We start from the raw sequence: 14,280 nt of genomic DNA, 5'->3' as shown, positions 1-14,280 counted from the left end.
TTACTTAAATTTTTCCAACAGTTTTTTCTAGAAAGTTTATTTTTTATATTTACATGAAAGTAACAGTTGAAATTTAAATTGCCAAATTTTTAATATAACTTTTCATTCATAATTTTAATTATGGTTTTTACTCATAAACTCAGTTCAGTATAGTACATTTACTTTATTTTATAAATATGACTATATAAATCAGTTAATAAAGCAGTCAACATCTGAAACTGCTTTTTTCCACATAGTTAAAACTAGAATGCAAGGAAGCATTTATACTGTCTTTTACTTTTAGACATTGAAGCCCACCTGTTGAGATAAAAAATAAATGAGCGGTATCTGTGTTTAAGAATACTGAAAGTTGTTTGAAGCGTTGTTTAAGGATCTTGAGAAATATGTTTTGACTTGTTCATGCTTTTTATTTTATTTGAAATGTTATTCTTTTCTCTTTTACTATTATGACACTGAACTTACGTAATTTTTTCCTGATTATCTAAGGTATTTACAAATTGAGCACATTTCTCCTACTACGTGAAAAACTGTTTTTCAGGTGTTTATCTGAAGAACAAAATTCTCAAATTTTACCACATACAATGTGTTTTGAGAGTACGAAAAACAAATATCTTTGGTGCACTAATTGGCTGTTCTTAACTTGAGTGTATTTTGATGTAGTACCTAAGTTATTTTACTTTTGCCCAAGGCATTCTAAGAAGATTTATAAAAAGTTGGAATTTTACCAATTTCAGTAAAATATGATCAAGGGCAGGCTCAATTCTGCTCACAATTCTATTTGATTTTTAAATACATTTTTTGGTTATATAGAGTGAGTATAAGACAATAATATTCCAAAATCTGTGATTTGATAAGTACTGTGGGTTGAAAAATAAACCTATAAATGCTTCTTCATTGTATAAATATTTCACCTTGTACTGATTTGTATTTCAAAGACTGTGCTTCCTTTCCTTTGAACTTTCAGGACCCTTACAAGTCTTTTGGTTTACCATCTATTGGGAGATTGTCTCAGTACCAAGAACCAATACATCTACCTGGTGTAAGTCATTAAAGCTGTAGTACCAAATGAGGGGTTAAAAATTCTGTTTTATGTCATATTTTTATGGTAAAGTGTGTCAACACCAAAGGGTTTAAAATTGAAGGACAAGTGAAATTTGTGGAGAATCATGATGTTTTGTTATTTAATATTTTATACTTTATAATGTGCAGTAAGGCAGAATCCACTTGGTGGAAAGTCTGGCAACATCTGAGTTCTAAATCTAAATAAACGATAGTTCACAATGTTCCCAATTCTCTCGAAAGTTGTAAATAAACAGAGTATGGAGTCCTAAAAATGGGAAATGACTTTTCTATGTTACAATTTAACTGTTTAATAAATCTAATCCAGTTTTCCTTTATTAGTCAGTTGTCAAGAAATTCAAGCACAAAATCAGCTTGTCAGTTGAAATGAATTAATGAAAACAAGCTACCTCATTTTGTTCAGTGTCATAGGCATTACGTACATATTATTTATACCAGTTAAAGAAAAGTGATCACTGTCCATTTCTGGAGTAAAGTGGACAGTGATCACTATTCCATAGTTCTTTTATATTTAACAGTTCTTCAAATCTTTTTTGTTACATAAAAAAGAACAAGGACATACTTTTTCTTTTAATCAAGGTAATAAGTGCATATATATGGCATGATGTTAGCTAGTGGATGACAAGGCTGTACCATCTGTGAATATGATTATTTACTTTGATTACTGGCATGGAGATGGTGAAAGATTACAGGAGGAATTCTAAATTTGAATATGTTATTGGATATGTGATTTATTTCACTTTTTAAAATTGTTTTTGCCCATGTGCTTTCTAAAGGGACTTGACCCTTTCTGGGATTGGAGACTCCATGCTGTGTTCAAAGCCAGAAGGCAGAAAAAAAATTGTAAAGATTTAACAGGCATTATGTGATGTTGAATAGCAGATGAGAAAACAAGTATCATAGGGACACATCTAAACATTTTTTAATCAAACAAAAGGTATTAAATAAAAATTTATAATGATTACTCTAGTTGTTAGAAGTTTTCACCATGTTGTAGTAGCTAGCAGAATGTCAAACATTTTGCCCTCACAAGTTTTTGCAATTTGCAATTTTCAAACGTGAAACCTGTTGAAAGTACAAGTGATAATGGACAACTATACCCCCTACAGTCTTTGTCCCTCCAAATCTTTCTTCAATTAATGCTGCAGCAGGAGTTTTATATAATAACATTTGCGTTTGTGAGCCATCCATAGAAAGAAAAAACAATTAAAATGCCTTAAATGTTCTGCTTACTGCTGTTATTTGCTTGTGTGAATGTTGCATGTCAGCTAAATGGACCAAGGAATAGATAAAGTGATTGGGTTCAGGAGAGTGCACACTAAGCTTTGTCTATCATTATTGCTGCGAGCAATCAAATTGATGTCAGCAGGACAGTAGATGCGTTGACAGCTGTAATTATGTATCTCCATGGTGATCACTTTTGGCCTGTCATGGAGGCCCGTGAGTCCCCTGCCTTGGAAACATTTAATCAGATTGGGCTGTCACTTGTCAGGTAGACATGTTGGGCTGGGAGTTGTGCTGAGGGGGAGAGGTGAATTGAGAATTAAGAGTGGGAAACGGCTTATAGTTTCATGGAGTCCACTGTAGGTACACAAGAAAGACATTTGCATTATGCAAGAGGTTTCTGAGCAATGGTTTAAGACTCTCTTACATAGGTGCTTGGGTGTTTTCCTCCTTGTCTTAAACTAAATCAGTCATTTTTAACATAGTGTCTCTATGTTTTGTGTCTCTTACCATTTTGGTCACAAGAATACACACTTCATAGTTAACTTATGCTTTGTACTTTTCACATGCTTCTTTAAGCCTAAAATTTATTTCTGTGGCAAACATGAGGGCTTTATTTTTATCTTTGGCCACCATATTTTGTAAATATGTTATTTTCAGACTGTAATTTTGTTCTGCTCAGAAATTTGTGAATAATTTTATTTGACATTATTCCTGAAGCTTTTAGTACAAAAGCTAAATATATTTTTTTTGTATAGCCTTTTTTATTCACTTGAATGAATGGAGACTTGATTTTACTTTTATTTCATTGTTAGATATTTTAAAAAGCTGATTATTATTTGGAAAAAATGCATAAATGATCAATTATAAGTGGGAGTTTTCTTGTTATACTTTTAAATTAGAAATGTTGATTTGCTTATATAGAGATATGTGTTGATTATATATAATACATCTTGATTTTAACCTATATGTTTTTGAATGAAAATGACATATTCTGTAATCATAATTTTAATAAATAACAAAAACATAGTTATATCTGGTAACTCTAAGGAACCTAACTCTTGGGATACTGTTATTCAAGGTAACTAAAATTTTTAATTATGAACTACAGGAGAACATAATAAATATTCTTTATTGTCTGTGATTTAACCTGCGGGTTGAACATCAAAGTTCCACATTGATTTTATATCACTTTATAGAGTAAATGATGGAATATATTAAAAGATAAAAGTTCTAGAACTTGTATCAATCCCAATTTTAAGTACAGCTTTAGCAAGCATGCTATGATTTCAAATAATATGTAGGGGTAAAATGAACTCTTAAACATTTTGTTACTAAAATTAAGAAATTGTAAGCTCAGAGCTGTCTTTTCTGTTATGTAACTTGATTACCAGTTACCATTTTGGGGCTATTTAAATGTGGGAGAAGATAGATTATGATTTTTTTCCTTTCAAAGCTGTTCCATTAATTCTTTTCTAGTTTTTGTAAACACTGTGAGTTCTATAGAACCTCAGTTTATGTCCTAAAGTATGTTTTCAGAAAATAGAAGGCCAAGGATATTTTTAAGTGCACTGAATAACTTTCATTTAAAATTAAGACTTTCCTATGTGAATGTGAGTGCAAATACAAATCTCTCTATTTTGCGTTTACAAATTCCAAAATAAAAGCATTTTGGGTTAGTTATAATGTTATCTTCTAAAGCCTTACCAAGAGAATAATAACAGTGTGACTTTTAAAAGAGAATTAAACTATGCTTTATCTTTTTGATGTCACCATAATAAAGCCATCATCATATTCTCATGTGGATGTCCTAGACAAGAGTTCTACATGTGGTCCCTTGGCAGTTTCCTAAATTAAAATATTAAAGGCTTAACAGCCGCTGAATTGACCTTTTTCTGCCTTGCTGCAGACAGATGAGCTGCTGTTTATTAGAAAGGCTTCTTCCCACAGGTGAGGAGCTATGTGAGCTTCCGTTTTTCTCTTCCTACCCCTTTACAATGCTGAGCATCAAAGTCCTGCTGGTCTAGCAGCTTCAATTAAATTCTTCCATTTTCAAGACCCCACAGGACATGCTTGACAGTCTCAAGTAGTATTTGGATTATCTTTTAAATACTTCAGATTCCAAAATTTAGGCACAATAACTTAAAACTATTTCATCTTTAGCAACTGCTCATTTAAAGAGTTTTACATGGCTAACCTCTGTGCCTTATTGCTCGTATCAAACAGGGAAATGAAAACAAGAATAAGCAACATACTAACTTGCTGGCTAGTTAACAGCAATCAGACTCTTCAAAAGAATTTTTGAACTGGTGCTATGTTTCCCCCATTAAAATAGCAAAATCAGAACTCTAATTGGGGCTGTGTCCTTTCAAAGCAAATCCCTGAAAAAAGCTGTGTAAACATTAAAGTTTCAGGGGCTAACAGTAACAGAAAAGAAGTATTTTACAGTTGAGAGGGTGAGGCAAAAAAGGAAAGTGTTACAGACATGAAAGCTCCAGGCCCAGCTTACCTATAGAGCTGATGAGCAGAGCTCATGAGTACAGCTTGACTGGGATCCTGGGTGGAACTCTCAGAAGGGTACGTACAGTGGGGAGTGATTCGCTATGCTTCAGGTAGAGACATCATCAAAAAGCTACAAACGTATTACAGGATAGTGATGTATAAATGCTGCTGTCCCCCTCCCCCTGCTTTTTAGTTTCATCATTTAATGGGAAAACAAAAAATGTGTGTTGAATAGCATATGAACAGACCAATATATTTTTGTCTCTATATATTTCTAGATTGTTGCTCTATTTTCTAGAAGCTAAATGTTGAGATTGAAATTATTAATCTGTTCTATAGATATTAATTTTTCTTACAAAAACGCCTATGTGTACAATATGAAGTTACTTTCATTTTTTTTCTGTCTTCCAGGTTCGGGTTGATAGTGGCATCCAGCCAGGAAGTGACATTAGCATTTATTATGATCCAATGATTTCCAAAGTTAGTTCTCTTTCTTAATGGTTTCTTTCAGTTTTCTTCTGAAAAGGCAATGGGCCTGTTTAATTAAAAAGTTTGAAATTGGTCCTTTATTTGATTCACGTACTAAAATTAAACAAGTATATGTACTAATGGAAGAATGAAAGCAGAATAGAGTTTAAGAGAGACATTTCAACATCGTGTTAGTTTGCAACACTTTCTCCTCCCCTATCAAATCAAATCAAATCAAATCAAATCAAACTACTAAGCACCACCCCCCACCACAACAAACTTACCTAACCAATGACACCAACCCAGTCTATTGCAGTGAGAAGGGGTTACAGTGCTTTGGGGGGGAGCATTCCTGAAAATTGCCTGTGATAAAATTAATGAATGGCAGGTGATGTCAAAGAGTTTGGTTGGTTGATAGTCTATGTTTGTTAAAGTACTTTTTATGTTTTTTCTTCAAATTTTATAAATCACTAATTACATAGACTTGACATAATTAAATTTTATGTAAGAGTATAGGGTGTCTTTTTCCCCAGCAGTCTTTGAAATCTGACTTTCCTGAATACATTAACAACTCTACTCAAATCTTTAGATTTTTAAAAATCTTTATAATTTTAAGATCTGAGAAAATGTAAAATTCTGACTGTCATAGTTAAAATTGTGGGTTTTATTTAGGAAATTCTGTTTTCTCTGAAGTTTTATACTTGTATTTAAGAATGACTTTTTTATTAAAAATCTTATTTCTTAAGATGATCTCTCCCATTTTTGGGGGGTGTACTTTTAAGTAGTTTCAGTACTATTCAGTAGATTCAGTAAATCACTTTTTATTTTTATTTTTTTCATTTGTTTTTACACTTGTTAAAATGAGCTTTAGGTATTTTATTTGTTAGAGAAACACTATTTAATAAAAATACATAAAATAGTATAAATTGATTTAAATAGATAATGGTTTCATTTTTAGATGAATATCTGTTCAGAAACAGTCCTGAAAATTAATTTTCAAACTAATTAAAGTACTGAAATGTACTAAATGTATTACATAAATGTATTGAATGTACTGAAGTGCAAGCTACAAAATGACTAATTTTATAACCAGAAAAATCTTTCATGAATTATTTTAGTATTAATATAGTATATAGTATTAAGATACATGTAAATAAGCACAAAATCATATAGAACAATACATTTTTTTTAGTCTCTATGGTATGTTATTTGTAAAAAATGTTAGCTATTCAGGGTGTGAAACTTGGATACCACAGAGAAATAGGGAATGAGAAAACATCTTACCTAACCTTTCACTAGCCCAGATGTTTCATTTTCATATTTTCCTTTTATATTTTTATGCTGATTTTTGTTTATCTCACATAGCTCTTTACTGTGATAGTGAAAAACAGGAGAAAAGTCTGAAGTAGCTTGATTCTAATATTTATTCACTTAGAAAAATCTTAATTGACATACTTAATATAAACCAACCCACTGTAAAATTTGAAACATATTATAGAAAATCTGTCATGAAATACTTTAATTTTTAATAGGATGAATTTTTTGATAGATGGTATATGTATCTTTATAAATCTTTTTGTTTGTTTGGTTTTAGCTAATCACATATGGTTCTAATAGAGCTGAAGCACTGAAGAGAATGGAAGATGCACTAGACAATTATGTTATTCGAGGTAAAAATAAACATTTGAGATCCTGTTATTCATCCAGTTTTATAAAATAGCTTGAAGATTTACTAATCAGGGAATTTGATACAATATTTACTTACTATGTGTTTGAGTGGAATAAGAAAAGCTTGAATTAATTAAACTGACATACTAGTTTAGAGTAACTTTTATTTTCTTTACCAATCTTATATATCTTAAATCATGTTTTATTAAATAACTTAATTTATGATCTTTCCTAGATGAACATTTAGTATTTTAGAGGTATACATTACATGTAAAATAGTTCTTTACTCTGAAGACTGCCAGTGCACTTTAAGAGCAGATTTGTTACATTATTGTCTTTTTTTTAGGTATGAAATTTGAAAATGTATGGAGATATAAAATATAGTGACTTATAGCTGACTAACTTGAGGGCAGAGGGAAGAGCTTTTTGCTTTTATGAATCAGAACAAATATACAATATTTTCTAGCAAATACAATTTTGTAACCTCATTTATATACAGCATAGTTCTAATACTTGACAAAATGTGATTCTGTCAGCCTTTGGGGTAGTGATGACTAATTTGGGAACAGCCATTATATTTAGATGATTAAAACAAAGTTATACTTATTACCCTTAAGGAGTAAATTGCATTCTGAATGTTATTAGCAACTTTTCATTGATAATGAAAATATTACTTTAGCCCAATGCAAATTATCATCAACTTCAAAATAATGGACTTTAATATCAAATTTAAAGTGTAAAATATAAATTCACTTTGAATTATGAGATTTTATAGGAAAGACCACATATAAACAATATTGAAAGCCCATTTTAGGTCATTCTCAGAACTGTGTGTGGGATTATCAGCTTTCATTGCACCCCGGTGTGCTTCTCCAAAGCATTTACTAAAACTGTAGTTAATGAATTAGTTGTGTAATTATTGCATTTTTAGGACTATGAGATGCACAGGACCATAAGACACACCCAGGTTTTAGAGGAGGAAAATAGGAAAAAAATTTTGAAGCAAAAAGTGTGGTAAAATATTTAATAACATAAATAACATAGGCTGCTGCCATTTTTCACCCCCCACAGCAAGCCAGGCAAGCTACATTCGGACTATAAGATGCACCCCCTTCTCCCCAAATTTGGGGGGAAGTGCATCTTATAGTCCAAAAAATATGGTAACTGCTATATGTTAGATTGTCTTATAAGAATATTAGGTACATGAGCGCAGTGATGATGACTATCATATTTATTGTATATTTCAAGTGCTTAGCAGTGCCTGACACACGGTAGGTGATTAATATTTGCTGAATGAATTAAAGATTGAGTAATAACTATGCCTATTTCAAAGAGTTTCTAGTAAACTTGGTGTGAAAATACATAAAGATAAGTATTGTATAAGTAGGTAGATGTCTTAATAGTGAAGTGAAAAAGTAGAGTGAGGAATCTGAGGCAATGGAGGATATATGTTTTTCCTCACCTTCTCCTTTTGGTCCTTTGAAAGTAACATGATTACTGATTTAGGACTCATAAATGGCAGTATTTCTTAAAAGACTGGTAACTTACTGTTGAGCTGAAATAAAAGGGATAGCACACCGAGGAGTGTAACTTGCTACTGTCTTTTGGAAAAACAATCTGGTATTAGATGTTAAAATAAAATTATATACCCTTTGACCTAGCTGTTCAGTTTTGAATATCTCAGCATACATCTTAAGGGTAGATCATGTTCCTACAAAACCACCATATCACTATCACACCAAAGGAAATTAAAAGTAATCTCATAATATCATCTAGTGTACTCTCCATATTCAAGTATCCCTAGTTGTCGCCAAAGTGTCTCTTTAAATCTTTTTTAACTCCACACACAGTCTAATCAGAGCTTACACATTATTTTTTGTTATGTATTGTTACGATCTTGTCCTCTTTGTATTTTTGTATCATTAATATTTTAGAAGAGTCAGGGAAGTTTTCTTATAGAATGTCTTATATTCTAGGCTGGAGTTCCAGTGATGTTCCACTGAACATACTTGGGAAATGAACTGGAAAGCTGGGGGTTACAGGTGGAATGTGATTTATTTTGAAATGGTGATTTTGAATGTGGTGCAGTTATAGAATAGTAGATGATTTTTTGGTGTGACTATAGGACTAGGTTGATGTGGACAACGGGCCACAGTGTCCGAGTCGTTATGGATGAAATGAGATATTCACACGGACTACCGAGTCTGGTGGAGGAAAAGGGACAGCATGGCTTTTCTCTCAAGGGGAGGAAAAGCCATGGCCCTTGCCGTAACAGGCCTTTATTGGGTTTCTCTGCACATCACATGGTGGTCCTCATTTACTATGCACAGGTTGCTTTAGGTGGTTACTTTTTACAGACCAGAAAGGAGCCAATGCTGCTAACCATATCACAGAAGAAGGATATTAGCAAATGAAAAGGCAAAAGTGGTTGGACTGGTTACACTCATCCCTGGAGAAAGTTTAGCATGGATTTTAGGAAGTTACTTTGCAGTAAAGGTTTGCCACAAATCCGGGTGAGGGAGTTTTTAGCAAAAGCAAGACTCAAAGCTGCCTAGGCATATTGCATGCCTGATTCCCCACAGGAGAACCTATCTGTGGGCGTGGGTCCTGTGCATCTCTTAGTGGGAGCTGGACGCACACCACGCAGAATGGTCTCCTACACTAGGCAGCTAAAGCTGAAGACTAGTTTATTTAGAATAAGACCCTAAAACCTGAGTGGTGGGATCATCCACACAGGGTGATATGAGTTAGGATTAGAAGGAAGGTCATGAATTGGTAACATAAATTCTATAGTGAATGTTGGGTTGTGGCAAGGATGTTGACAGATGACAGAATTGAAGAAGGTTTTATGACCAGATAAAGTAGACCTTAAGAAAATAGGTTTTTCCAAGGATTAGAATAGGTAACATTTTGGAAGAGGCAGTACATGACAAGGAGGTGTATGAGGGTTGCTGGAGAAGCGAGGTTCCTGAGGGCACTGAGGCCTCAGGTGTGGCAAGGAGGTACATGGAATGTTCTATGAAGATAATGAAACAATAGACTTGACTGATGATGGAGCAGGAATCTCAGAAAATGTGCAATGCCTTGGAAAAGAGAGGAGGTGCTCTGCAGTGTTGGGATAGTTGGGTCAGCCGAGATTCCAAGGATGAGGGCTGGTCAGAGAAGCTTGTACTTCTGGTGATGAGTGCAGAGTCCCAGCAATACCCTGGACGAAGGTGAGCACTTGAGGCCAGAGGTATGCTGAGGGGACTGGGCCTGTACACTTCATCAAAATAACTTCTATATCTATTTACTTTTCTTTGGCCCCATTGTCCTGTGCTACCACTGCCTATATTGTGGATCAGCATATACTTTTCTGAATGGGTTCTCTGTATAACTACTCTTTACATGCATCAATCCATCCTTCAGTATGGACTGAATAAACTTTTTAAAGTATAAACCCAATCAGTTATCACTTCCCTGCTAAAAACCCTTTAGTTTCTTCCTGTTTCTTTCACAGTCCCATTTCCTTCATGTTGATGGTATAGTTCATTTACACCACTTTTGCTCATGCCTCTTTTTTTCTACTTCACTATTGCTATCCTCTCTCCACTTGAGGACCTTCATAGTTAGGCTATTGTGTAAATGGCTGTAACAAAGATAATAAAAGATACAGTGACCTAACAGAGATATAGTTTAATTTCTCTTCCATGTAATAATCCAGAAAAGGTGTTGTCAGGGAATGTTAAGGTGGACTCTTGCATTCATAGCAAATGGTTTTGATTTTGAAGTCCAAAGTGGCTACTTTCATGCCCATTATTAGGCCTCAGTAGGAAGGTAGCAGGGGCAAGGAAGGTCATATTCACTTTTCTTTTTTAAATTCAGGGCATAACTTAGAAGATATCCTCTATTTTAGCTCCCATGCTATTGGAGTTTAGACATATGGTCAAACCTAGCTATTAGGAAGCTGAGAAATGTAGCTGATATCAAGTGGTCATATATTAAACTAAAGAGCAGAATTTCATTTATTAAGGGAAGGAAGGGAGATAGATATTAGTGGACAGCTAGGGAAATAGGAATATATACATGCTTATGCTCATCTATGGAAATAAAAAATACCTACACAAGGTCAACACTAAGATTGGGTACCTGTTAAGAGTGTAGGGAGAATCTGGTGGGAATGATTGGGAAACATGAAACAAAATACATGGCATGAAGGGAAGAGACTTGTTTGCTTACATATTTTTGTATAATTCTGACTTTTAGATCTATAGTAATATTTCAAAATAAGTAAAATCATTAATATTCTAGGGGAAAAACTCAAAATGGAATGCAGACACAAATAAATGGACAGGAGTCTATAAATAATATAATCATGCTGAAGGAGAGAAAAAAAGTTAACCTTAGCAAACTAACAGGACAGCTAGATTAGGAGCAGAACCATAGAAATGAAGATCATGTGGAGGGTTAGCAACAGGGGAGTAGGAGGAGGAGAAGCGGGGAGAAGGTACAGAAAATAAGTAGCATAGATGGTAGGTAGAAAATAGATAGGGGGAGGGCAAGAATAGTATGGGAAATATAGAATCTAAAGGACTTGAGACACATGGTCATAAACTAAAGGGGGGAATGGTGGGGGTGGGGGGTGCAGGGTGGAAGGGAACGAAGAGGGGAATAGAACAACTGTAATGGCATAATCAATAAAATTTAAAAAAAAGAATTTAATGTTTGTTTCTATTTTATCTTTAGCTTAAGCATATCAGTCAAAATATTGTTAAAACTAAGGTTAGCTTTTTTTTTTTAATATTTTATTTATTTATTTTTAGAGAGAGGGGAAGGGAAGGAGAAAGAGTGGGAGAGACGCAGGGGTTTTTAAATATATATTTTATTGATTATGCCATTACAGTTGTTCTATTTCCCCCTTTCATTCCCCTCCACCCTGCACACCCCACCCCCATCATTCCCCCCTTTAGTTTATGACCACGTGTCTCAGGTTCTTTAGATTCTATATTTCCCATACTATTCTTGCCCTCCCCCTATCTATTTTCTACCTACCATCTATGCTACTTATTTTCTGCGCCTTCTCCCCCTTCTCCTCCCATTCCCCTGTTGCTAACCCTCCATGAGATCTTCATTTCTATGGTTCTGCTCCTGATCTAGCTGTCCTTTTAGCTTGCTTTTGTTTTAGATGTGGTTGTTAATAACTGTGAGTTTGCTGTCCTTTCACTGTTCATCTTTTTTATCTTCTTTTTCTTAGGTAAGTCCCTTTAACATTTCATATAATAAGGGCTTGGTGATGATGAACTCCTTGAATTTGATCTTATCTGAGAAGCACTTTATCTGTCCTTCCATTCTAAATGAAAGTTTTGCTGGATAGAGCAATCTTGGTTGTAGGTCTTTAGATTTCATGACTTGGAATACTTCTTTCCAGGACCTCCTTGCCTGTAAGGTCTCTTTTGAGAAATCTGCTGACAGGCTGATGGGAACTCCTTTGTAGGTGACTGTCCCCTTAGCTCTTGCTGCTTCTAGGATTCTCTCTTTCATTTTAATCTTGGCTAGTGTAATTATGATGTGCCTTGATGTGTGTCTTCTTGGGTCCAACTTCTTTGGGACTCTCTGAGCTTCCTGGATTTCCTGGAAGTCTATGTCCTTTGCCAGGTTGGGGAAATTCTCCTTTATTATTTGTTCAAATAAATTTTCCACTGGTGGCTGTTCCTTTCCCCCTTCTGGGGTATAGGGGTATAGGTATCCCTATAATTCAGATGTTGGAGTGTTTAAAGATGTCCTGGAGGTTCCTAAGTCTCTCCTCATTTTTTGAATTCTTGTTTCTTCATTCTTTTCTGGTTGGTCATTTTTATCCTCCTTCTGGTCCACTCCTTTGATTTGAGTCCCAGTTTCCTTTCCATTACTATTGGTTTCCTGTGCATTGCCATTCATTTAATTAGGTTAGCCTTCATATGTTCCTCTACTTCGTGACTAAAATCAAGCAGTTCTGTGAGCATCCTGATCACCAGTGTTTTGAACTGTGCATCTGAAAGTTTTGCTATTTCTTCATCACTTAGATTTATGGGCTCTGGGGCTTTGACATCTTCTTGAGCCATTTTTGGTCTGTATTAAGTATGAGGAGCGGAGCCTTAGGGGTGGGGCAGGGCCTCCAGGGCGGTGTCGCTGGGTTATGATGCTGTATGTGGTGGCGGGGTCAGAGTGGGGAAATGGCATCCCCCTCTCCTGCTTCCTGCTGCTGGGTGAGGAGCAATGCCTGAGGTGTTCACCAGGGCAGGGTTGCTCAGGTCACTGGGTTGTGATGCTGTATGTGGGGGCGGGGTCAGAGCCCGGAAATGGTGGCTGTCTCTACTGCCTCCCGTAGCTGGGACCCACTCGGTCCAGTCTCACTGCCCACTCCCTGGACAGTCTATCTGTCCAGTCTCACTGCCCACTCCCTCGACAGTCTATCTGCGTAGGAATGGGCCAGCACATGCAACCCGCCACCCTTCACCTTTGCCAAATCCGCTGGTTGCTCACTGGGTCGCGCTCACTAGGTCCCTCACTGGGTCGGCCCTTTGCAACCTCACACCTGGAATCCATGCGCCTGAGTCCTTCTGACTGAGTTTTACTGTGCAAACCTGCTCCGCCAGCTGCTGCCTTTGCCTCTCTGACGGTCAGGCTGAAGAATTCGTTGTTATCAGACCTCTGAAAATTTCAATTTTCTGTTTTCTGGCTGTGTTTTCTGTTGCTAATATTTTGTTGTCTCTAAACTTGGTTGCGTGAGAAAGCACGGCGTCTCCACCTATGCCTCCATCTTGGCGGAAGTCCAAATTCTAATATTAGGTATTTTTCCTAGTTCATAAGTTAGCAGTTCTGCAACCAGTTTATGTGTATCCTGGGATTAAGGAAAATATAGATGATAGATAGATAGATAGATAGATAGATAGATAGATAGATAGATTTGTGTGTATATATGTGTATATATATAGTTTTTCTGGATAAGAAGAGAGAAGTTTCTCAATATCAGAGAAGAGAGTTAAATATGTGGGATGGATAAAGGTAGAATGAACCCTATGGTGTTGAAATGAAATTGGAGGTATTAGTGTGAATTCTTAATTTTTACACACATCGAAAAATAATTATGTATGTTATTGGGTGTATGTGGGTTTGTACATGTGCATGTATGTGCACATATATAAACATATTTTCCAGCTCAGAGTTTCTTAACTTTCTCACTATTGGCATTTTGGAGTAGACAGTTATTTGTTGTGGAGGGACTGTCATGTACAAGGTAGGGTATTTATCAATGTCCTTGGTTACTACCCACACTAAATGACAGTAGCATCTCCTCAGTTTTGTGTCCTGGTGGGCAATCAC

At 35.3% G+C, this 14,280-nt stretch overlaps 1 protein-coding gene across 1 annotated transcript in view; it reads left to right on the top strand.

Annotated features, from left to right (window-relative positions):
- PCCA (propionyl-CoA carboxylase subunit alpha) overlaps positions 1–14,280 on the top strand; it is a 526,460-nt gene that overhangs the window by 287,272 nt on the left and 224,908 nt on the right. The window contains exons 14-16 of the mRNA XM_037143368.2: positions 965–1,039; positions 5,218–5,286; positions 6,869–6,944. Of these exons, the coding sequence (XP_036999263.2) occupies positions 965–1,039; positions 5,218–5,286; positions 6,869–6,944 (220 nt within the window). The remainder of the gene's footprint in view (positions 1–964; positions 1,040–5,217; positions 5,287–6,868; positions 6,945–14,280) is intronic.

This window comes from Artibeus jamaicensis, unplaced genomic scaffold (assembly GCF_021234435.1).
Source record: "Artibeus jamaicensis isolate MK-2021 breed Jamaican fruit bat unplaced genomic scaffold, CSHL_Jam_final contig_1819, whole genome shotgun sequence".
Lineage (NCBI taxonomy): Eukaryota > Metazoa > Chordata > Mammalia > Chiroptera > Phyllostomidae > Artibeus > Artibeus jamaicensis.
The sequence above is the reverse complement of the archived record's forward strand: the minus strand, read 5'-3'. Positions and strand labels throughout refer to the sequence as shown.